This window comes from Vitis riparia, chromosome 4 (assembly GCF_004353265.1).
Source record: "Vitis riparia cultivar Riparia Gloire de Montpellier isolate 1030 chromosome 4, EGFV_Vit.rip_1.0, whole genome shotgun sequence".
Classification (NCBI taxonomy): domain Eukaryota; kingdom Viridiplantae; phylum Streptophyta; class Magnoliopsida; order Vitales; family Vitaceae; genus Vitis; species Vitis riparia.
The window spans coordinates 2034106-2056392 of record NC_048434.1 but is presented as its reverse complement, the minus strand read 5'-3'; the positions used below and the strand labels follow the sequence as shown (position 1 = coordinate 2056392).

Below are 22287 nucleotides of genomic sequence, written 5' to 3'. Positions count from 1 at the left end.
AAACAAAAACCAATTTATTACTTTTAAGATTTAGAAAAAGTCAAATATTTTAATTTTTTATTTAATAAAAAATTTAAAATATAAATAATAAGTAAAACAAATAAACAAACCAACCATTTGAAATCCGAAAACAAATTGTTTTCAATAGAAAGTTAAAAAAACAAACGTCATTTTCGTGTTTGCTTAAATCACATTATTGTAATCACATGAATAACTATTATTATAGTTTATATCAATCCTATTAAATTGCCCAATTATAAAAAATATGGTGTTGAATCTCATCGAACTTAAAAAATATGCATCGAATCAATAACATTATCGATAGATATTAGCAATTTTAGGTATACATAAATAACTTTTAGTTTTGACTAGTTTATTACCAATTTTTTAAATAATTAGTCTAATTAGAAAACCAAAATTAAAAAATAATAATAAATAAATCTCTAAAATTTAATCGATCCAAGGTGGTTCGGTTCGATTCGGTTTAGCTCAAGCAAATTTGTGGTTCAATCGGTTTTTTTGCAAACTCTTAATTTATAGTCAAGCCAAAGTCAACCAATACAGCGGACTGGGTTGACTCTTTTTTCTTTTTTTTAATTGTTTTATTTTTTTTAACTTGGGCCAGAAGCAACTGGGCTGGGCTGAATATAATTTTATTTTATTTTATTTTATTTTTAGCTTGGGGTGTAATCATCATCTACCCAATCCTCCACAAAAATGAAAAGTCAACATAATCTATTTAAGAAAATAGGTAATTACAATGTTGACAAATGTAAGTGACAGAAACACTCAATTTCACAAAAGGAAGTGACTCCACGTGGCGGATAAAGGAGGTGCCAGCTAAGCAAACCAAGGAACTTTCCAGAAAAGTATGAGAATGTAATCCAGCTAATAAGCGTCAAACCCTCATAGCTTATTTTTGGTCTTATACCCCTACATCTAAACCTAAGCTCTAGACCTCCGTCCAGCTCATCAGCCAAATATGGTCAAAGCTGGATTTTCTCTTCTTCATTTTTCTATCTTTTTCTCCTTTTTTTTTTTTTTTTTTTTTTTTTGACGATACTTTTCAAGAATCAAATATAGAGTTAAAATTCAACTAAAAAAATTCTAAAAAACTAAAAGACAAAAATTGTTATGTCAATTTATCATGAGTTTTGAGTTGATTTATACATACATATTTTTAGTTTATAAATCAATCTCTTTCTATCAAAAAAGTATGTTGTCGTCCATTACACATGATGACGTGATAAAATCTCTATTGGAGAAATTAAATCGGAGATGAAAATATTAAAATTTTGAATTAAAATGCATTTTATATGTATTATGAAAATGGAAAAAATTAAGGTATCAAATAAAACTCTTCGCACTTTGAATCAAAATCATTAAAATTGTATGATAAAATTTGAGCTATTGAATAAAAATATATAGAAATGAGTTGAATGTACAAACAAATGGACCGAGGTGCAATATATGAGATCAGGATACAAAGAGATGAAATTAAAATATAAAGCCACAAAATCCGTAAACAAATGAGATTTTGGTACAAAGTCATAAGACCCAAAATATGTATATCATATCATTTGATTGGTAGGGGTATAATTTGGATGGATTGATTAGTTTGATGATTAACCCGAGTACAACCTTAATTAATAATCAAATAACTCATGCCCAATTTAACTTAACCTTTAACTCAATATACTTAATCAAAGCTCAACCCAACTTTATTTCTTTAGGTTTGGGTTGAGGTCACATTAGAATTAATCAAGTTATATGATTCAAAATCCATTTATAATCTTTTTATATATTTGTATCAAAATTTAAATAATAAATAGAACAAAATTTCAAATAGCAATAAAAAATAAAAAAATAAATTTATATATATTTTTAAATTGATAGTTTTTAATTTTTTTTTAAAAATGGATATTATTATAGATGATAACATACATTATAAATATTATAAAAACATTAAATCGAATTGTTTGAGGAAACCTAACCTAAATCCAATTCGAGTATTAAAAATAATTATTCAAATCTGTTCAAAATTCAAATTGCATTTGGATTGAGTCACGCTTCAACCCATCAAGATGCATCCTATGGATGGGTGATTGTTCTCAATAGTGATGGAAAAAGTAGCCTTTGATGCTAGTAGAACATATTAACATTATATTGCAATTTAATTAATAGTTTAACCAATAAAAAACCTATTAATTTACACCAACACCACTAATCATTTCCAATAATAGAATCAGACCTTAAAATACAAGCTGACGTGGCAAAAGTTTGCGAGTACAAACCGTAGGGTGAAATATCGGACAGGAGGTGAAGGGGGCCACAAAGTAGAGAGAGGAAATTGGACTAGTGGAATGCACTTTGGGGACTAGTCTTACAACGAAGCACAGACTGTGATGTCCTAAAAGCTCTCCCTTTTCACACTCTCAGATTTAGGGTTTTTTTTTTTTTTCTTCGGAATTTTCTTTTTTCTCCTTTTCCATTTTCCCAAATTGTCGATTCTCAATTCGATTCATTATTCTCTATCACACCCATTTCGACTTCCCAGTTTCAGCAAGACCCCAGTTTTTTTTGTCCTCTCCAATTCCGAGTGAGTTTCTCTCATTTTCTCTCTAATTTTTGGTTGTTGTGGTGGGTTGAAGTGGGGTTTTTGATTTCTTGTTGTTTGGGTTGATTTGGTGGGGTTGGGTGAAGACAATGAAGTGTGATTTCTGCATGAGTCCCGATTGAGTTTGGCGGATTTTTCTATGTATCCGAGGGCGACGGGTGATATTGACGGTGAAAAAATTCAAACTTGATCCTGATATTGGTTTTGGAGTTGGGTCGGTCCGATTTCAAGCTTACGAACTCTGGATTTTGGGGTTAGGGTTTTGGGAGATGGCGGTGGTGAGTGATAGCATGATCGAGAAACTTGCGTCTGCGAGAAGGTCCTTGAAGTCAAGCTTGGAGAAATCAAGGGTGCTAGGGTTAGCTCTAGAGAAAAGCGGGCCTAGATTGGAAGAGATTAATCAAAGATTGCCTTCGCTCGAGGCTGCGGTTCGACCTATTCGAGCCCAGAAGGAAGCCCTTGTCGCAGTTGGCGGTCACATCAATCGAGCTGTCAGCCCTGCTGCGGCGGTTCTGAATGTGTTTGATGCTGTTCACGGGCTCGAAAAATCGCTATTGTCTGATCCCCGCAACGATCTTCCGGGTTATCTCTCAGTGTTGAAAAGGCTTGAGGAGGCATTGAAGTTTCTAGGTGATAATTGTGGGTTAGCGATTCAGTGGTTGGAGGATATAGTGGAGTACTTGGAGGATAATTTGGTTGCCGATGAACGGTATCTTTCGAATTTGAAGAAGTCCCTGAAGAATCTCAGGGAATTGCAGAATGATGAAGAGCGAGTTTGCCTCGATGGCGGGTTATTGGAAGCTGCATTGGATAAATTGGAATGTGAATTCCGGCTTCTCTTGACAGAAAACAGTGTCCCATTACCCATGTCTTCTTCATCGTCTCTGGGAGAACAACCCTGCATTGCCCCATCCCCTTTACCAGTAATGGTTATACAGAAATTGCAAGCAATCATTGGGAGATTAACTGCAAATAAGAGACTTGAGAAGTGCATTTCTATATATGTTGAGGTTAGGAGTTCCAATGTTAGAGCTAGTTTGCAGGCTCTTGATTTGGATTACTTGGAGATTTCGATCTCCGAATTCAATGATGTGCAGAGCATAGAGGGGTACATAGCTCAGTGGGGCAAGCATTTGGAGTTTGCAGTGAAACATTTGTTTGAGGCAGAGTACAAGCTCTGTAATGATGTCTTTGAGCGGATTGGATTGGATGTTTGGATGGGCTGCTTCGCGAAGATAGCTGCACAAGCGGGAATTCTTGCATTTCTTCAGTTTGGGAAGACGGTTACAGAGAGTAAGAAGGACCCTATCAAGCTTTTGAAGCTATTGGATATCTTTGCATCCTTGAACAAGTTGAGATTGGATTTCAACCGCCTTTTTGGTGGAGGGGCGTGTATTGAGATCCAAAACCTGACTAGGGATCTCATCAAAAGGGTCATTGAGGGGGCGTCTGAGATTTTCTGGGAACTTTTGTTTCAAGTGGAATTACAGAGGCAAACAGCGCCTCCTTCAGATGGGAGTGTTCCAAGACTGGTGAGTTTTCTTACTGATTACTGTAATAGGCTACTTGGGGACAATTATAAGCCGATCTTGACACAAGTTCTTGTTATTCACCGAAACTGGAAGCATGAGAAATTCCAAGAAAGACTACTTGTTGATGCCATTTTAAACATCATTAAAGCTATTGAGAAAAACTTAGAAACATGGTCAAAGGGCTATGAGGATGCTACCCTTGCCAATCTTTTTCTGGTGAACAATCACTGGCATTTGCATAAACACTTGAAGGGAACAAAGCTTGGAGATCTTCTGGGGGATTCTTGGTTAAAAGAACATGATCAGTCCAAGGACTACTATGCTGCAATATTCCTGAAAGATAGCTGGGGGAAGCTTCCATCCCTCCTAAGTAGGGAAGGTCTGATGCTGTTCTCAGGTGGGCGTGCTACTGCTCGTGACCTTGTCAAGAAAAGGTTGAAATCTTTCAACGAAGCTTTTGATGACATGTATAAGAAACAGTCCAATTGGGTCGTGTCTGAAAGAGATTTGAGGGACAAAACTTGTCAGCTTATAGTGCAGGCAGTTGTTCCAGTCTACCGGAGCTACATGCAAAACTATGGGCCCTTGGTTGAGCAAGACCCAAGTGCTAGTAAGTATGCAAAGTACACTGTACAGACATTGGAGAATATGCTTGCCTCTCTCTTTCAGCCCAAGCCAGCAAAATATGTCAGTTTCAAAGGAAGGCAGCCTAGTGGGAAATTCAGTAATGGGTTTACCTGATCAATATCATTCTTCGCCTCATGGTTAACCTGAAAGGAAACCATGAGCCAATTCCCTTGCTCCATGGTAGATGGTTAGCCCATTAGCTGTATATACCGATATGCTGAGTGAATTGGCATGTGCAGTATTTTTCTATAATCTTCGGTTTAGAGAAGAAACTTTCTTGAAACTTTGCAATCCCATTTCCCTAAAGGCTCTACCAAATCATGGGTTTCTTGAAGATCATAGGGCAAAGCGAGGATGAACTGAAAACAGAGACCCATTGGATGAGATTAATAGAGAAAACTTTCTGGTATAGCTATTCATTTTTCTTTCATCTTGGCTCATTGATTCAGTTGCTAGGTAGGCAGCAGGAAAAAATCTTTGTTATGTGCTAGATTTCATGTAAGATTCTTTGTTATAAAGTGCATTTGGAACTCTAGCAGTGGCTTTAGTTCTCTTCTCATTAGAGTTTAGATAAGTTTATAAATATCTGAGAACCTTGATTAAATGTTGTTATTTATGCTAGTGGTGGGTGTTACTATTGAGAAAATTACTACTGTATTAGAGCCATGAGTTTACTGCAACAATAAATTGTTCTTCTACTTTCTGCATTTCTTCCTTCTTTTCTATGAATTGTTGCTGCAATTGGTTGAATACGCTTCACTTTTCTTTGTCTCTTCCCATCTCTACACTGTTTTCTTTTTCCTTTTTCCTTTTTTGGGTTTCTTTTTGTTTAGGACTCGAGAGGTTTAGATAGACAAGCATATGGAAAGGAAGTGCTAGACGTTGGAGATAATGATTTATGACCGTTAATATAGTGGGCTTTGTCCCAAACTCTGATGCATAGAGTGGGGCTTGCATTTCTTTATTCTGCTGCATGCATGCCTTCAATTATTATGTCCTCCACCATTTCACTTTTCTCAATTTTTCCTGTTAGGGAAAATCCAACCCATTTGAAAACTTTTTTTTTTTAAAATGTTAAAATATAATTTTGATTTATGACTATGTTTGGGTAAAGACTGATTTTTAGATTTAAAAACATGTTTGATATATATGTATTTTTTTTAAGAACTTGATTTGAAAATAAATTGAATTTTGATAACATATTTTAATTATTTTTCTTTTTCTTTTTATTTATGAATAATTTTAAAAAATAATTGAATGAATATGAAGAACAAGGAACAAGGAAAATAAAATACTATAAATAAAAGTTATTTTAAAAAAACATTTGAAAATGTAGAAAATTGGTTGATATAATTTTGAATTCTTAAACAAACTTTTGTTTTAGAAACTATTTTAAAAACTAATTTTTGGGAATTGTTTTAAAAGACATCCCAAACTAACCTTATAATTCTCAAAATATGGGGTCTTCCATTTTTTGTTCAATTTTTTGAATAAAAAATAAAGTAAAATAAAATTTTAACTAATTAATTTTTTTTTAAAAAATATTAAAATTAACTTTAATCTTTGACAAAAATATTTTCAAAATATTTTAAAGGTGAATGTAGCGTGTACATGCAAGAAAACCATTGGAGTAAAACAAAACATGATGTTGGATACTTACCATAGTAGAATATTCAGAGGGTACTTTTCCCATGAGTTTGTCTCCTAAGTCCTAACCATAGTTAAGAGTTTGTTTGGATGACACGTCTATGCTATTTTACTTTTTTTTTTTTTCCACATCATATTCATCTTCCTTTTTTCCTTTGTTTCCTCTTACCCTAATCTTCTTCTTCCTTTTGTCTTTTATATTTTTTTCCTTTCTTTTTCTTCTTTCATCTTCTCCATTTTAAGGTTTTTTTTTTCTAACCCACTTTATCTTTTTTCTTCCATCTCAATCAAATTAATTTTCCAATCTTCTCCCAACCAAACAGATCTTCTTTCTCAATGCTCAGTCCAGCCTCCATCTCAGTGCTAATATTCAAAGTCAAATGCTCATAATATATTGGTGGTATCTTAAGCATGGTTAAAAGGCATGCATTATTCTCCATCTTCTTCTTCCTTTGGCCCTTTTTTTTTTGTCTTCCTTTCATCTTCTCCTTTTTAAGGTTTTCCTAAACCCACCTGATCTTTCTTCCTCCCTCTTATGAAAAATAATTTTCCTTTCCCAACCAAACAAATCTTCTTCATAACACTAAATCCAATCTTCATTTTCTTCTGCCTCAACGTAAGAAAAGGCCCTATTCAAAATCAAATACTCATATATTCATGGGTCTTTGAAACTAAGTTAGGGTTTTAGAGTCGCAGTGTGGGTTTCTAAGCTTAATCAAACTTAGAAGAAAATGAAGCAAAAACATAAGGAAATATAATTTTAGATCAAAAAATTTTGGTTCATTTAAAGTTTGGTTGGGTTTAGACTTGACTTAAAATCTCAAAGTCAATGAATGAATGTTAGGGAAAAATGTGTGGATGCCTTCTCATATTATTTACAACTGAGTGGGCATTTTCTCGATGTTTTAATATTATATTGACACTAACAATGATTTTCATAGAAAATGATGAATCATTAAAAACTTAGGTTTCTTAGAACAAATAGACGTATCCTGACCATAAAAAATGTTCTCATTCATGTAAAACAATCCATTATTATTATTTATGATTTTTTTTTTCTCACATCATATTCAACTTCTTTCGGTTCTTTTTCTCTTTTTTTAATCTTCTTCTCTTATTTGAACTCTAAAACTCCATCCTTTTTTTTTTTTTTACTGTATCCTTCCCACATCATATTCAACATTTTTCATTTTTCCTAATCTTCTTCTCTTATTCCTACCATAAAACCTCATCATTTTCTTCCTTGTATCCTTACCACATCATATTCAACTTTTTCTTTCATTTCTTTTTCTCTTTTCCTAATCTTCTTCTCGTATTCGAACTCTAAGGACCTGTTTGGTTGTTGTTTTCAAGAACTATTTTCTATTATTAAAAACAAAAAAAATACTAAAAACATGTTTGAGGAAATGAGTGTGTTTTTGTTTTTTGTGTTTTCCGTGTTTTCAAAAACTACTTTTTTGAAAATAATAAAAATATGTTTTCATTGTTTTTTTTATTGTTTAAAGAATAAGTTATTTTTTGTGTTTTCTCTTCTTTTTTTTTTTGTGTTTTCCTAACTGCTTTTTGTGTTTTTACAAAGGTGAGTTCCACCCAACCATCACACCCCCACCCATAAGCCCTTTCTTCTTCCTTAAATTATTGAAATTAATATACTTACATGTGGTTTCAAAGTCATCATTTCTTTAAAAAAATTATAATTAGTGTAAAATTTTCAAAATTGAATATATTTTTTTGGGAAAACTTGCGTTTGGGCTGGTAATATCACAATATTATTAGATTGAAAACCCAACTTTTCTTTTTTTAATATAACTATTCTAATCCCAAAAATAATATAGCCTTCATGCACTTTGACTGAGTTATTTTTTAATACCCAATATGCCTTCCTCTTTCTGCCAGGTCAACCTCCACGTGGAAAAAAAAAACAAAAACCAAAAATAAAAACAACAACTTAATAGCAGCCGGACCTTCTTCCATCTGAGCGTGCTCCAGCATCACCTCCACCATAATTCCTCCCAAACTTCTTCACCTCCATCTGCGGACTCCCCACTGTCAGGTGAACTGCTCCTCTCCCACCACGTGCCGCCAGATCCTCCGCCCACCTCATCATCCTCTTAATGTGTCGCGTCATGCTCCGGTGCTGTAGCCTCGTCGGCGTCACTATCAACGACGTCGTTTCATCGCAGTCACCGCCGCGGCTCATCACCAACGGCGTGTAGGGAATTAAACCGAATTCCCAACCCGTGAGAAACAAAATTAAAGAAAACACACGCCAAAGAAAAGATAATCACACGCACAAGACAGTATTTACGTGGTTCGGCAATTTGCCTACGTCCACGGAGTTGCAAGGATATCACTATTATCAGGAAAGAATTCAGAATACAACCTGGCGGCTACAATATTCTCTCTATATATATAACACGACAACCCCACCACACTAAAAAACCTTAAACATAAAGGGTGGTTCCACAATGGGCTAAACGGCCCAACAGACCTCAATAAATCTCCCATTAAAAAGCCATGCAATATTATTCGGGTCGGGTCGTCAAATTGGATCAAACAAAACTAGGCTCCACAAAGCCCAACAAATCTCCCACTTGGAGACTAGTCCAATCACCAACATCAAACCGCTATCCTCCAAGAAACAATCCCTCATCCCTACAACTCATCCTCCTGTCCTCAAGCTAGAAGACCAATTGAAGCTGCGCACAACTTCAACTTCTCAATAGTGACACCCTTAGTCAACATGTCTGCAGGGTTCTTAGATCCACAAATCTTCTCAAGTATTACCAGTTTATCCTCAACAAGATAACGGATAAAGTGGTATTTTGTTTGTATATGTTTCGACTTTGAATGAAAAGCCGAATTTTTGGCAAGAAAAATTGCACTCTGACTGTCACTGTGTAGAATGCCCATCTCCTGCTTCTTACCCAATTCATCTAAGAAACCATGTAGCCAAATCATCTCCTTTCCAGCTTCAGTTGTTGCAACATACTCAGCTTCTGTAGTAGACAAAGTAACAATCTTATGTAGATTTGAAACCCATGAAATAGCTGTACCACCTAGAGTAAAAACAAACCCAGTAGTACTCTTTCTACTATCAATACCACCAGCAAAATCAGCATCTACATAACCCTGCAATTTCAAACTTGCACCTGTGAAGCAAAGACATGTATCTAATGAACCCTTCAGATATCTTAGAATCCACTTGACTGCCTCCCAATGCTGCTTTCCAGGCCTACTCATGAATCTGCTCACAACTCCTACTGCATGTGCAATGTCTGGCCTTGTACACACCAGAGCATACATCAAGCTGCCAATAGCTGAGGCATAGGGCACCTTGCTCATATGGTCTCTTTCTTCTTTTGTCTTCGGTGACTGTTCTTTGCTTAGTTTGAAATGGCTCCCCAGGGGTGTGCTCACTGGTTTTGCTTCATTCATGTTGAACCTACTGAGAACTTTCTTCACATACTCTGATTGTGAAAGCTTCAATGTACCATTAGCCTTATCTCTAATGATTCTCATACCAAGGATTTGCTTTGCAGCTCCCAAATCCTTCATTGCAAATTGTTTGGACAATTGCTTCTTCAGATTATTAATCTTCTCAATGTCAGACCCTGCAATAAGCATATCATCCACATACAACAGTAATATGATGTAAGAATTGTCAAAAGACTTAACATAGCAACAGTGATCAGCTTCACATCTCTTGAACCCAATTCTATGCATAAAACTGTCAAACTTCTTGTACCACTGTCTAGGAGCTTGTTTAAGGCCATACAAGCTTTTTCTCAGTTTGCAGACTAGATTCTCTTGTCCCTGAACAATGAACCCTTTTGGCTGAATCATGTAAAGGTCTTCCTCCAAGTCACCATGAAGGAATGCTGTCTTCACATCTAACTGCTCAAGATGTAAGTTTTCTGCAGCCACCATTCCTAGTACAAGTCTGATTGTTGACATTTTCACAACTGGAGAAAATATCTCTGTGTAGTCAATGCCCTCCTTCTGCTGGAACCCTTTAACAACTAATCTGGCCTTGTAACGTTTACTACCATCATGCTCATTCTTTATTCTGTATACCCACTTGTTGTGCAAAGCCTTCTTTCCTACTGGCAATTCAGTCAATTCCCATGTCTGATTCCCTAACAAGGAATCCATCTCATCCTTCATGGCTAACTCCCACTTGCTTGAATTCTCATCTTGCAAGGCTTCATCATAACACTCTGGCTCACCGCCATCAGTCAACAGGAGATAATTTAAAACAGGTGAATAACGCTGCGGAGGTCTAATGTTCCTGGAAGATATGCGAACTTCAACTACAGGTGTACTCAGATCTACCTGTGAATTTACATTCTCCTTATCTTCTTCACCCCCCTTCTGGACAGTACTTTCAGTCAATTCATCTAAGTTGACAAACTTAGATTTCTTTTGATCTATCTCTGTAACATCTGACACTACAGTTGACCTGTCCTTGTACATAACCTGTTCATTAAATATCACATTTCTACTTCTGATGATTTTCCTGTTTTGTTCATCCCAAAACCTATAGTCAAATTTCTCATCACCATAGCCAATGAAAAAACATATTTTCGACTTTGCATCAAGTTTGCTACGAGCATCAGAATCAATATGAACATAAGAAACACAACCAAAAACTTTTAAATGTGAAAACTTCACCTTTTTACCGCTCCAAACCTCCTCAGGAAGTTTGAACTCCATGGGAACTGATGGTCCTCGGTTTATCAGGTAAGCTGCAGTGCTAACAGCATCAACCCAAAAAGTTTTTGGTAGTCCAACATGCAACCTCATACTTCTAGCACGCTCATTGAGAGTTCTGTTCATGCGCTCAGCCACACCATTCTGCTGTGGTGTCCCAGGAATGGTCTTCTCCATCCTAATTCCCTGTGCAGCACAATACTCATTGAACCCTCCATCTATGTACTCTCCTCCATTATCTGACCTCAAACATTTTACTTTCAAACCTGTTTCTGTCTCAACCATGACCTTCCACTTCTTAAAAGTTTCAAATACATCAGATTTATTTTTCAGAAAATAAACCCATACCTTTCTACTTGAGTCATCAATAAAAGTGATGTAGTACCTTGAACCTCCTAGGGATGCAACCGGAGAAGGCCCCCACAAATCAGTGTGTACTAGTTCCAATTTTTCAGCCTTCGGTGTCCTGCCAGTTTTCAAGAAGCTTGCCTTTTTTTGTTTTCCTAAGATGCAACTTTCACACATGTCAAAATCAATGGATTTCAATTCTGGTAGTTTTCCTTTTGACAACAGCATATTCATCCCTTTCTCACTCATGTGACCAAGTCTACGATGCCATAGGCTTGTATCAGTACTTGCATCAGCAACTGCAATTGTGTCTCTTGGACATGAGGTCATATACAAAGTACCAGTCTTCTTTCCACGAGTCAATACCCTTAGCTCCCTTTGTAACCTTCCAAGTACCACCAACAAATAGTATTGCATGTCCTTCATCATCAAGTTGTCCAACAGAAATTAGATTCCTCCTCAGGTCAGGAATATGTCGAACCTTCTCCAGTAACCAAACAGACCCATTGGGCAACGATATCCGGACGTCTCCCAGACCCACAACATTCAAGGCTGAACCATCAGCCAAATACACCTTACCAAAATCACCTGCAACATAATTCTGTATGATTTCTCGGTGTGGAGTGGTATGAAACGAAGCTCCTGAATCCAAAACCCAATCATCAAGTGGACTGTCTACTGCAAGAAGTAATGCATCATGTACCTCTTCTGTTACAACATTAGCAGAATCATCTTCATTCTTCTTCTTAGGGCTTTTGCATTGCCTTTTAAAGTGACCTGTTTTCCCACAATTCCAGCATTGTACTTGTTGGCCTGATCTAGATTTGCTTCTGTTCCGATTAGAATTTCTGGAATTTGATCTACCCTGATTTGAATATCTGTCATTACCTTTGCCTCTTGTCTCAAGGTTTAGGGCAGAACCAGATCCTGAGGTTTCACCTGCATCTCTTCGGCGAATCTCCTCAGCCAGAATTAAATCTCGTATATCATTGTACTTGAGCTTTTCTTTTCCCGTAGAATTGCTTACTGCCATCCTCATTGCCTCCCAACTGTTTGGCAAAGAAGCCAAAATGATCAGAGTACGAATCTCATCATCAAAATCAATTTCTACAGACGACAATTGATTTGTGATTGTATTAAATTCATTCAGATGTTGTGCTACTGATGCATTCTCTGTCATCTTCAAATTGAACAACTTCTTCATCAGATGCACCTTATTGTTTGCGGACGGCTTTTCATACATATCGGACAAAGCCTTCATCAAATCTGCTGTGGTCTTCTCCTTTACAACATTATGTGCAACAGACCTAGACAGAGTTAACCTAATAACTCCTAGAACCTGTCTGTCAAGAAACGCCCATTCCTCAGCCTTCATACTCTCAGGTTTTGTCCCCAAAAAAGGCAGATGCAATTTCCTCCCATAGAGATAATCTTCAATCTGCATCCTCCAATACGCAAAGTCTGTGCCATCAAACTTTTCTATTCCAGACGCCTTTCCTGCTTCCTCTGCCATTGCTCCCACTCAAACCTAACCCTAGGCTCTGATACCAGTTGTAGGGAATTAAACCGAATTCCCAACCCACGCCAAAGAAAAGATAATCACACGCACAAGACAGTATTTACGTGGTTCAACAATTTGCCTACGTCCACGGAGTTGCAGAGATATCACTATTATCAGGGAAGAATTCAGAGTACAACCTGGCGGCTACAATATTCTCTCTATATATATAACACGACAACCCCACCACACTAAAAAACCTTAATCATAAAGGGTGGTTCCACAATGGGCTAAATGGCCCAACAGGCCTCAATAAATCTCCCATTAAAAAGCCATGCAATATTATTCGGGTCGGGTCGTCAAATTGGATCAAACAAAACTAGGCTCCACAAAGCCCAACACGGCGGCCGAGGGAACCTCGACTCTATGTATTGCATCAGCGTCTCCCCAGAGTCGAGGTTCCCTCGGCCGCCGCTGGTGATGAGTCGCGGCGGTGATTGCGATGAAACGACGTCGTTGATAGTGACGCTGACGAGGCTGCAGCATCGGAGCATGACGCGGCACATTGAGAGGATGGTGAGGTGGGCGGAGGATCTGGCGGCACGTGGTGGGAGAGGAGCAGTTCACCCAACAATGGGGAGTCCGCGGATGGAGGTGAAGAAGTTTGGGAGGAGTTATGGTGGAGGTGGTGCTGGAGCAAGCTCAGATGGAAGAAGGTCTGGCTGCTATTAAGTTGTTTTTTTTTTTATTTTTGGTTTTTGTTTTTTCTTTTCCAAGTGGAGGGTACCCGACAGAAAGAGGAGGGCATATTGGGTATTAAAAAATAACTCAGCCAAAGTGCACAAAGGCTATATTATTTTTGGGATTAGAATAGTTATATTAAAAAAATGAAAAGTTGGGTTTTCAATCTAATAATATTGTGATATTACCAGCCCAAACACAAATTTCCCTTATTTTTTTAATTTAAGTAAATTGTGCATATAAAAATATTTATATATTTATAATATCAAGATAATGGAAGAAAACACTTTATTAATTTTTAAAAAAAATTCAAACATGTTTTTTGTTTTACTTATTCTATTTTTTTTTATTAATTCAATCAAACATGTTTTTTTTTTCTTTTAGAATTTAGTTTCCAAACACAATTTTTTTTTTTTTTTTTTTTTTCTGAAAACACCAAAAACTGTTCTCAAAAATTGTTTTCCAGAACAGTTTTCAATAATAACAACCAAACAAACTCTAAAACTCCATCATTTTCTTCCTTGTATCCTTCCCACATCATATTCAACTTCTTTCATTTCTTTTTCTTTTTTTCCCAATCTTCTTCTCTTATTCTGACTCTAAAACTCCATCATTTTCTTCCTTATGTCCTTCCACGACATATTCAACTTCTTTAATGTCTTTTTCTCTTTTCCTAATCTTCTTCTCTTATTTGAACTCTAAAACTCTATCATTTTTTTCCTTGTATCCTTCCCACATCATATTCAACTTCTTTTTTCATTTCTTTTTCTTTTTTCCTAATCTTCTTTTCTTATTTCGACTCTAAAACTCCATCATTTTCTTTCTTGTGTCATTCCCACGTCATATTCAACTTCTTATTTCATTTCTTTTTCCTTTTTCCTAATCCTCTTCTCTTATTTCGACTCTAAAACTCCATCATTTTCTTCATTGTATCCTTTCCATATCATATTCAACTTTTTTTTTTCTCAGTTTTTCCTAATCTCGTTCACTTATTCCAACTCTAAAACTTCATCCTCTTCTTCCTTGTATCCTTCTTTCTTTCATTTCCTTTCACCTCATTATATTCATCTCCCTTCTCAATCAAATTAATTTTCCCATCTCCCCCCACAACCCTTCCTTTTTTTTCTTTTTTTTTGGGAAGAATTGTGTTTTAAGGGTCTTCATATTCTAGCAATTAGACCAACCTCCATAAAAGATGCATAATTGATGGTAAGTCCATGGAAATAGGAAAGATGAAATTGCAATTCTAATCTTCCACTTCTTTTATATATATAAAAAAAATACTCATTTTGAACAAAAATACCCTCACTTTTTCTTATAAAAATAACATTTTCTTTTAAAACATACATCTAAATAATAAAAATATTAAAGAGCATTTATATCAAAATAAATTACTCATTACATTCACCAAAAGGTTAGTTTCACAATTTTGACATGTTTTCATCCCTTCTAATCAATTAATCCTAATTATATTTGCATGTTTTTCTTAATTTTCATAATTTGTTTTTTATAATAAATAATTGAAAATATTATTCACATATGTGCATAAATATTTTTTTTGTTTTTTTTACATTTTTACATATGTACTAGATATACAGAGTTTATTATAAATATATTTACGTGTTTTTTTTTTTATATTTTCTTGTTTGTTTTTTATATCAAATACTGGAACATTGTTTTATAGACAGACATAAAGATCAAATCTTCTTTTTTTTTTTTTTCATAATTTTACACATATACAAGATACTTTACTAAATATATATAAGACATTTATATTAATTGTACAAAATTTTAAGCATATTAAGGGTATTATTGGTATTTTTAGCTAACAAAATTTTCAAATGTTCCTTAGATCGACTATGTATAAATTTCTATCTTTCATACCCAAATATGCATTTTATACATACCTTAAACACATTTTACAATAATGAAAATTTTGCAATTGAACCGTACAAGTTGTCCTAAATACTATTAGTTTATTCCTTTTTTTTTTTTATATAACTGTATTATTTATTTATTAATTAATTGCATGATAAAACATTTGAAGTTATTTTCATTATAAAATTTTACAATTATCTTAATCTCATATTTATTTAAAATTTTCATATTTTTTTATAAAATATCTTAATATATTTTTACAAATACAATATTTTCATCTTTTTAATATGCTTAAGTAATTGACTATAGTGAACATGTTATTGAATCTAATTTTCAAAAAAAAAATATTTCTTTTATTGAAGCAAAACAATTAATTCTTATAAGATAAAAAAATAAAAATAAAAGAAAATTCTTGACAAAATATGACAAAAAAATTTATTAGAACCCATTTTTAAATTATCAAATTGGAGTATATTCTAGTTCATAATACACGACAAAGCTATTAGGGAAAAAGTTATTGATATTTTATATTGTAAACTCAACTAATCATGTAGACTAATTTTAGAGCTATTCAATGAATACAAAGCCGACAATATCTAGATACAAAAATAGAAAGCCGATAGGATCTACGTATAAAAAGCAAAATGTTTTAAATAGTCATAGTATAAAAGTTGAAATTACAATGACCAAGGATTTTTTGAAGCCAAACACTCAAGTTAAAATTGACCTAATATAAAAATCATTGCTTAAGGATTACAAATGACTAAGTGGTACCAAAATTGATTAAATTTATGAGAAGAGATAAGGTAGGGGACCCAAGTGGCTAAGACCATCAATAAATCAATTGGTCACTCATTTCGTTGACTAAATGTTCTCCAATCATAGCCAATTAATTCGTTTATATTATATTTTATGTCTTATTATATACATTTATTCATGAAGAAAACTAGGTTAGAATATTTGTCTACCAATAAGCTCAAGCCCACTATAAATAAATAAATAAATAAATAAGGATTTTAATGCCATGAAAGTGGCCCTAATGGTCATGTCCATTCTCATAAGCTTTTGTTTTATTTTATTTTATTTATTTTATATTATTTCGTTTGTGGGTAAGAGCGAATGGGAGTTGTTAAGGATTTAAGTCAAATATGTTGGATGATTTAAATTTAATATTTTAATCCAATTTGTAATTGTTTTAAAATAAAAAGAATCTTATAAAACTTGTGAATTACTTAACACAATTTAAAATATTAATTAAATAAAAGTGTTTTATTTATTTATTTATTTGTTTTTGTGATTTATTGACTTTTGGGTAACTTTTAATTTTTATTTTAATTATAAAAATAGAAAATAAATGTGTATGCTATTATATTTATTTTTAATATAAAATTAAAAATTACAATGGAATTTTTGGAAAATTACCATATATTTTAGATAATTAAAAATAATTTAATTTGCTATATGTCATCCAAAAAGGTAAATTTTAATTTAAAATATATTTATTTTAATATCCATATAATCCAATTATAAAGTCAATTTATGAATTAATATTAAAAAAAGGGTAAGGATATTTATTTATGAAAATTAGGAAGAATATAATGATAAACAAAAAAAGGAAAGGCGAAAATAAAAGAGGATAAGAGGGTGGATTTTTATTTTTTTTCCCGGTGTCTGTGCCACGTCATCTGAACATGTCAAACCCGGTCGGCACTTGGCCGTCGATGCGCCGCCGGGGCACGTTACTTTCGTTCTCTATAATTTATATATATAATAATTTATATATACATAGAGAAATGATAGAGGTGGTCTCTATGGTATTTTTCTCTCTCTACTTTCTCTCTTGACTGTGTGCATGGAGACCAGGTGTTTCTCTGCCCGTCTAACTCCTTAACCTTCACACCCTTCGGCCCTAAACGTGCGCACCTTTCCTCGCTCTGTGTTTCTCTCTCGATTGATGACATCGCCCCTGATTTGGAAGCCCAAGAGAAGGAGAAGACGAGGAGAGCCGCAGCGCAGCCGCAGCAGCCATGGAGGTTATGGTGGAGGTGTCTTCGATCCCGGCGTACGTTGGCGGGATGACGCAGGATAAGCAGAGGGAGGAGGAGGTTGGCGGCGGCGGCGTGGTGGGTCGCTTTTCCGGGAAGAGGGACAAAGGGGGGTTTCTGAGCGGATCGGGGAAGAGGGGCGTCGGATCGGAGAAGCCGGAGGAGTCGTCGGAGGCTTCTTCGCTCGGTAATCTCAGCGATGACGAGGACGACGAGGGGGACGACGTCGTTTCATCAAGCGGTGGTGGAGGTAACGACGTCGTATCGGCTAACGCAGGCTTCGCTTCTCTGGGTTCCCTGGAGGACTCTCTTCCCATCAAGTGAGTTCCAGACGAAAACCCATCATTTTCCATGGAATCAAACAGAAACAGAATTAATCCACACAACAGCTCCCATGAACTGATTTTCCATCATTTTCTCTATCGTTTTCTCTCGTTTTCTCAGGAGGGGGTTGTCGAATTGTTTCTCGGGAAGATCAAAGTCGTTTGCGAATCTATCAGACGTGAACACGGTGGCGGATTTGCAGAAGGAAGAGAATCCATTCAACAAGAGGAGAAGAACCCTGATTGCATACAAGCTGTCGAGAAAAAATTCAGGTTTCTACAGTTGGCAAAACCCAAATTCAATGCCTCTTTTGACCCTCAAAGAAGACCCAAATCAAGACAACAACTCATCAGAAGACGAAGAAGAAGACAGAGAACAAAAACTCCATCAGAGGAAGTTCAAGACCTTCAAATCAACAAGCTGTTTTTCTCTTGCAGATCTGTAAAACCACCCAAAAATAAATAAATAAATTTGGTGTTTTTTGACAAATTTAATGTCTTTTTATGTTGTATTTCTGATATGGATATGGGAATAATCTATGTAAAGACAAAAACGCCCTCCCCATCTTACGAGGCCAAGCGGTTGTATAATAGGGGTAACATTGGCTTTTCATATTGGGTGGGAGTGAGAGACGACAATGAAAAGTGGGTGCCCACTGAGATTGCCCTTTTTCAACACTAATCCCCTTGGAATTATCAAAAAATGGCATCCCCACAATTATTTTTTGTTTTATTTATTTATTTTTATTTTTATAAGGTAATGCTTGCCAACTTCAACTTTCTTACAAAATATGATCCTTTATCTTAAAGGGTAACCTTTATATTCTAGGACACTCCAAACCCTTATAGGAAGGGTTTGTGGTTCTCATATTTGGCAAATCTAGCATCAAATTTTATAACCATACTTTATTAAGACCTTGTTTGGTTAAGGAGGAGCCAAAAGCTCACCCTTTGCTTTTCGGTGATACCAAACCCTACAACTCCTCTAAACAAACAATGCTAAATATGTTTCGCAAATTAAAGTGTTGTCGAGAATTAAAGTGTTGTTGAAATAAGTTTTCCCCTTTCCTTTGGTATGGCTTCTATTCGGAATATTTTTAGTAAAAGTGTTTTATTTAACATTGTTTATAAGAGAATCAGTTATCAATTGTTTATCTAAAAAACATTATAAGTGATTCTTTATTAACGATTTTTCAAAATTTTTAAAGTGTTTTCTAAATTTTGGCAAACACTTGATTTTGTTTCAAAAACATTTTTTAAGCTATAAGTGTTTTCTAGTATTATTGTCAAATGAATTTTAAAAGCGTATTTAACGATGATTTTAAAAAACATTTCTAGTTTTTTTTTACACTTAAATGATAAAAAAATTTAACAAAAAAGTTAAAAACATTTGTTTATAATCACTATTAAATGAGTTTTAAGAATGTGTATGATAATAATACTATAAAGTGTTTTTACTATTTCTATTTAAAAATTTTTATTTTTCAAGTATTAGAAAAACTAGAATACTTCCTTGTATTATTATTAAACACACTAAGTATGTTTGATATTTTAATTTTCTAAAAAACGTTATTAAAAAAATCATTTTTTAATAAATTTATATTTAATATTGTGTACTAATTTTCTCTTAATTTTACGAGCAGCTAAAAACTTTTATATTTCAATGCTAAATTTTCAATTTGTAAAAACTTTAATTATTCCCCGTCATGTTTTCAAATGGTTAGAAATAAATGATATGATCTAAAAAATCAATAAATATTTTATTAAATATTAATCTATCTTGTACCCAATTTCTCTAAACAATAGCATATAATTTCTAAATCTAAACATACATTCTTTTTAAATTATCAAGTGTAACATTTATTGTATAGGAAAGTATTTTCATTTCTTACCTATCGTATAGATAGGTTTATACATAGTCTATGGTCATTAATTGCCCCATTGAATTATGATTTTGTGTCATGATGGATATACATCATATGTAAGATGTATAGATGCTTAAATGGGAGAATATCATCAAGAATCAAAATATGGGAATTAATGACAATTTGACTCCTTATGGTTTGTTGTCACTAGGCAAATATAATCCATCTTGAAGAATTATATTATTTGAGGATGGTGACAAACTCCTACACCAAGGCTAGAATGATCTTAATACGTTCACATATTAGACCAATTTATTCACCCAAACCTAGTAGCACCCTCTTTACTTAAAATGAGAGATTTTGCCATAACACAAAGAGATTAATTTTAAAAATATTATTAATACTAAGGGTGCCTTAGATCGTCATTTGGTAAATAGAGATGGGAGATAGGAAATCGATACTTCTTTTTCTTTTTATTTTTTCAAAAGAAATAAAGTATTTTTTTTTCAAAGTTTTACTCCTAATCCTACTTTTTTGATACTTCAAATTAGAAATGATTATTCATTTTTTTTAATATGAACAAATAAATATCAAACTTTAGTTCCTTTTTCGGGTTATTTATGTGTAGAGGTGATAATTTATATTTATGGGTCATGATTGTATTGTGCAAAAACTTATATATTCTATTATATGGGTCCAAATCCAACACAAATGATAATCGTGTCAAAAAAATAAACTCAAATACTATCTAATTATTAAACAGGTAACACGTCATGTAATTTATTTAATAATTATATTTTTATTATTTAATAATTAAGTTGAATTAGGTCTTATGTAAATCTATATGATTAATATTTTAATTAATTATATTTATGACTTCATTAACCTATTCATTTAAAATGAGTCAAATACAGATTAAATAGTTTAGAGTTATGAATAAGTTAATCAATGAAATTTTTAAATGGGTAGACTTGGGTTCAATTTGTGTTATATAAATTAATTAAAAAATTACTTATTTATTAAACTGGATAACATGAGTTTGATTCAAATCCAAGAAAAACGTATTGAATCGTATTAATGCATTTGGTCAATCAAAACTAGTGTATGGGAGAGTCCCATGGGCCAAAGCCCATAAAAAAATTCAAAGGGAGACGCACAGCAATTTGGTGCTACGGTGAGTGACCCTAACATTTTCCCTTCGCCGCACCATGGTGACGGGGTTCTCTCTCCGCCCGGTTACATCCTCCATTTCTCACTTTCCTCCAAAACATAGGGTTAGGTTTAGGGTTTCTGAGTCACTCTCTTTCCCAATTCGGACACCGAGTCGACTCAGTTCCAAGCAAATGAGCACCGAATCTGCCGCAGACTCAAATGCCATCGTCTCCAGCGACGGAAAAGCGGCAAACCCCGATATTCTGGTGCAGTACGTAGTTCTCCGGCGAGACCTGATCGAGAAGTGGCCGCTGGGGAGCATCGTCACGCAGGGCTGCCATGCTTCAGTGTGTGCGATTTGGGCTTACAAAGACGATCCCCACACGATCGAGTACTGCAGCCCTGAAAATATTGATTTAATGCATAAGGTATTTGTTCGCGATTTTCTTTTCCTCAGTTGTTTGGATTGTAGGATTTGTTTGGCATCCTGTGAAAAGTTCGATCTTTTTGTTGAATTTGTGACATGGTTCTTCGAAAATTTTGTTGATTTGAATACGAAATTTAAGAAATATTGATTGAAGAAACTTTTGCCCAAAATTTCCCAAATTCAATCAACTTGTTTTGGGTGTGAATCCCGTACTGTTGCCGAAACTTGTATAGAGGACTGTAAACAGTAAACATAAGAAATCTGTTTTTGGAGAGTGTAGGTAACCCTTGAAGTGAAGGGAGAAACCCAGATGGAGAACCTGGTGGAGAAGCTGAGAGCAGGTGGCATTGCTCACAAGCTGTGGATTGAACAACCTGAGAACATTCCCACTTGTCTTGCTACCAAGCCCTACCCCAAATCCATTGTATCGCCATTCTTCAGAAAGCTCAAGCTCTGCAAGTCATGAAGTTGGTAACATTTTTTCTGGTTCCTGCAAATTGTGGATGGAGTTGCAGGGGCTAGAGTGTTTCTTTTTTTAATTCCCCAATACTGAAGCTAGATGAAGTAAAACAACTGAAAATGCAGAGATGCAAGAGTGGAGATCTACCTCCTCAGAGGACATTTATGTTGTAGGAACGAACATGTAACTCATTTCGCTTCCCGCCCTTTTTTTTTGTTAAATTTTGGTCTAAACTTGCAATCCATGGACTAGGAGATATCAATTGTTTAGTATAATTATTATGTATTTGGATTGTTGAAAGGCAAAATTTTACAGATTGAAATTGGGAGTTTAATTGTAGAAGTTAATGAAAACTCCTTTGTAAAATACCACTGTTTTCTTCCATGATTTTTTAACATTTTTAATCACTTAAGC

At 34.5% G+C, this 22287-nt stretch overlaps 3 protein-coding genes across 3 annotated transcripts; all 3 read left to right on the top strand.

The window, feature by feature from the left end:
- The first annotated feature begins 2367 nt into the window (after positions 1–2367).
- Positions 2368–5483, top strand: LOC117913375 (exocyst complex component EXO70A1-like). The gene has a single exon (XM_034828332.1). The coding sequence runs from the start codon at positions 2887–2889 to the stop codon at positions 4888–4890; it is 2004 nt and encodes a 667-aa protein (XP_034684223.1). The 5' UTR covers positions 2368–2886; the 3' UTR covers positions 4891–5483.
- Positions 5484–17402: 11919 nt separating this feature from the next.
- LOC117912145 lies at positions 17403–18645 on the top strand. Its single transcript, XM_034826632.1, has 2 exons — positions 17403–17966; positions 18091–18645. The coding sequence occupies exons 1-2, from the start codon at positions 17629–17631 to the stop codon at positions 18413–18415; spliced, it is 663 nt and encodes a 220-aa protein (XP_034682523.1). The 5' UTR covers positions 17403–17628; the 3' UTR covers positions 18416–18645.
- Positions 18646–21006: 2361 nt separating this feature from the next.
- Positions 21007–22239, top strand: LOC117912038 (putative peptidyl-tRNA hydrolase PTRHD1). Its single transcript, XM_034826463.1, has 2 exons — positions 21007–21414; positions 21694–22239. Exons 1-2 carry the CDS (start codon positions 21043–21045, stop codon positions 21877–21879), a joined length of 558 nt encoding a protein of 185 aa, XP_034682354.1. The 5' UTR covers positions 21007–21042; the 3' UTR covers positions 21880–22239.
- The last annotated feature ends 48 nt before the right edge of the window (positions 22240–22287 follow it).

Excerpts from the sequence above, each read along its gene's own strand:
- LOC117913375 (XM_034828332.1), top strand. The coding sequence starts at position 2,887 with ATGGCGGTGGTGAGTGATAGCATGATCGAGAAACTTGCGTCTGCGAGA.
- LOC117912145 (XM_034826632.1), top strand. The coding sequence starts at position 17,629 with ATGGAGGTTATGGTGGAGGTGTCTTCGATCCCGGCGTACGTTGGCGGG. Across the intron at positions 17,967-18,090 it reads GAGGACTCTCTTCCCATCAA|GAGGGGGTTGTCGAATTGTT; the intron begins GTGAGTTCCAGA and ends TCGTTTTCTCAG.
- LOC117912038 (XM_034826463.1), top strand. The coding sequence starts at position 21,043 with ATGGTGACGGGGTTCTCTCTCCGCCCGGTTACATCCTCCATTTCTCAC. Across the intron at positions 21,415-21,693 it reads ATATTGATTTAATGCATAAG|GTAACCCTTGAAGTGAAGGG; the intron begins GTATTTGTTCGC and ends TGGAGAGTGTAG.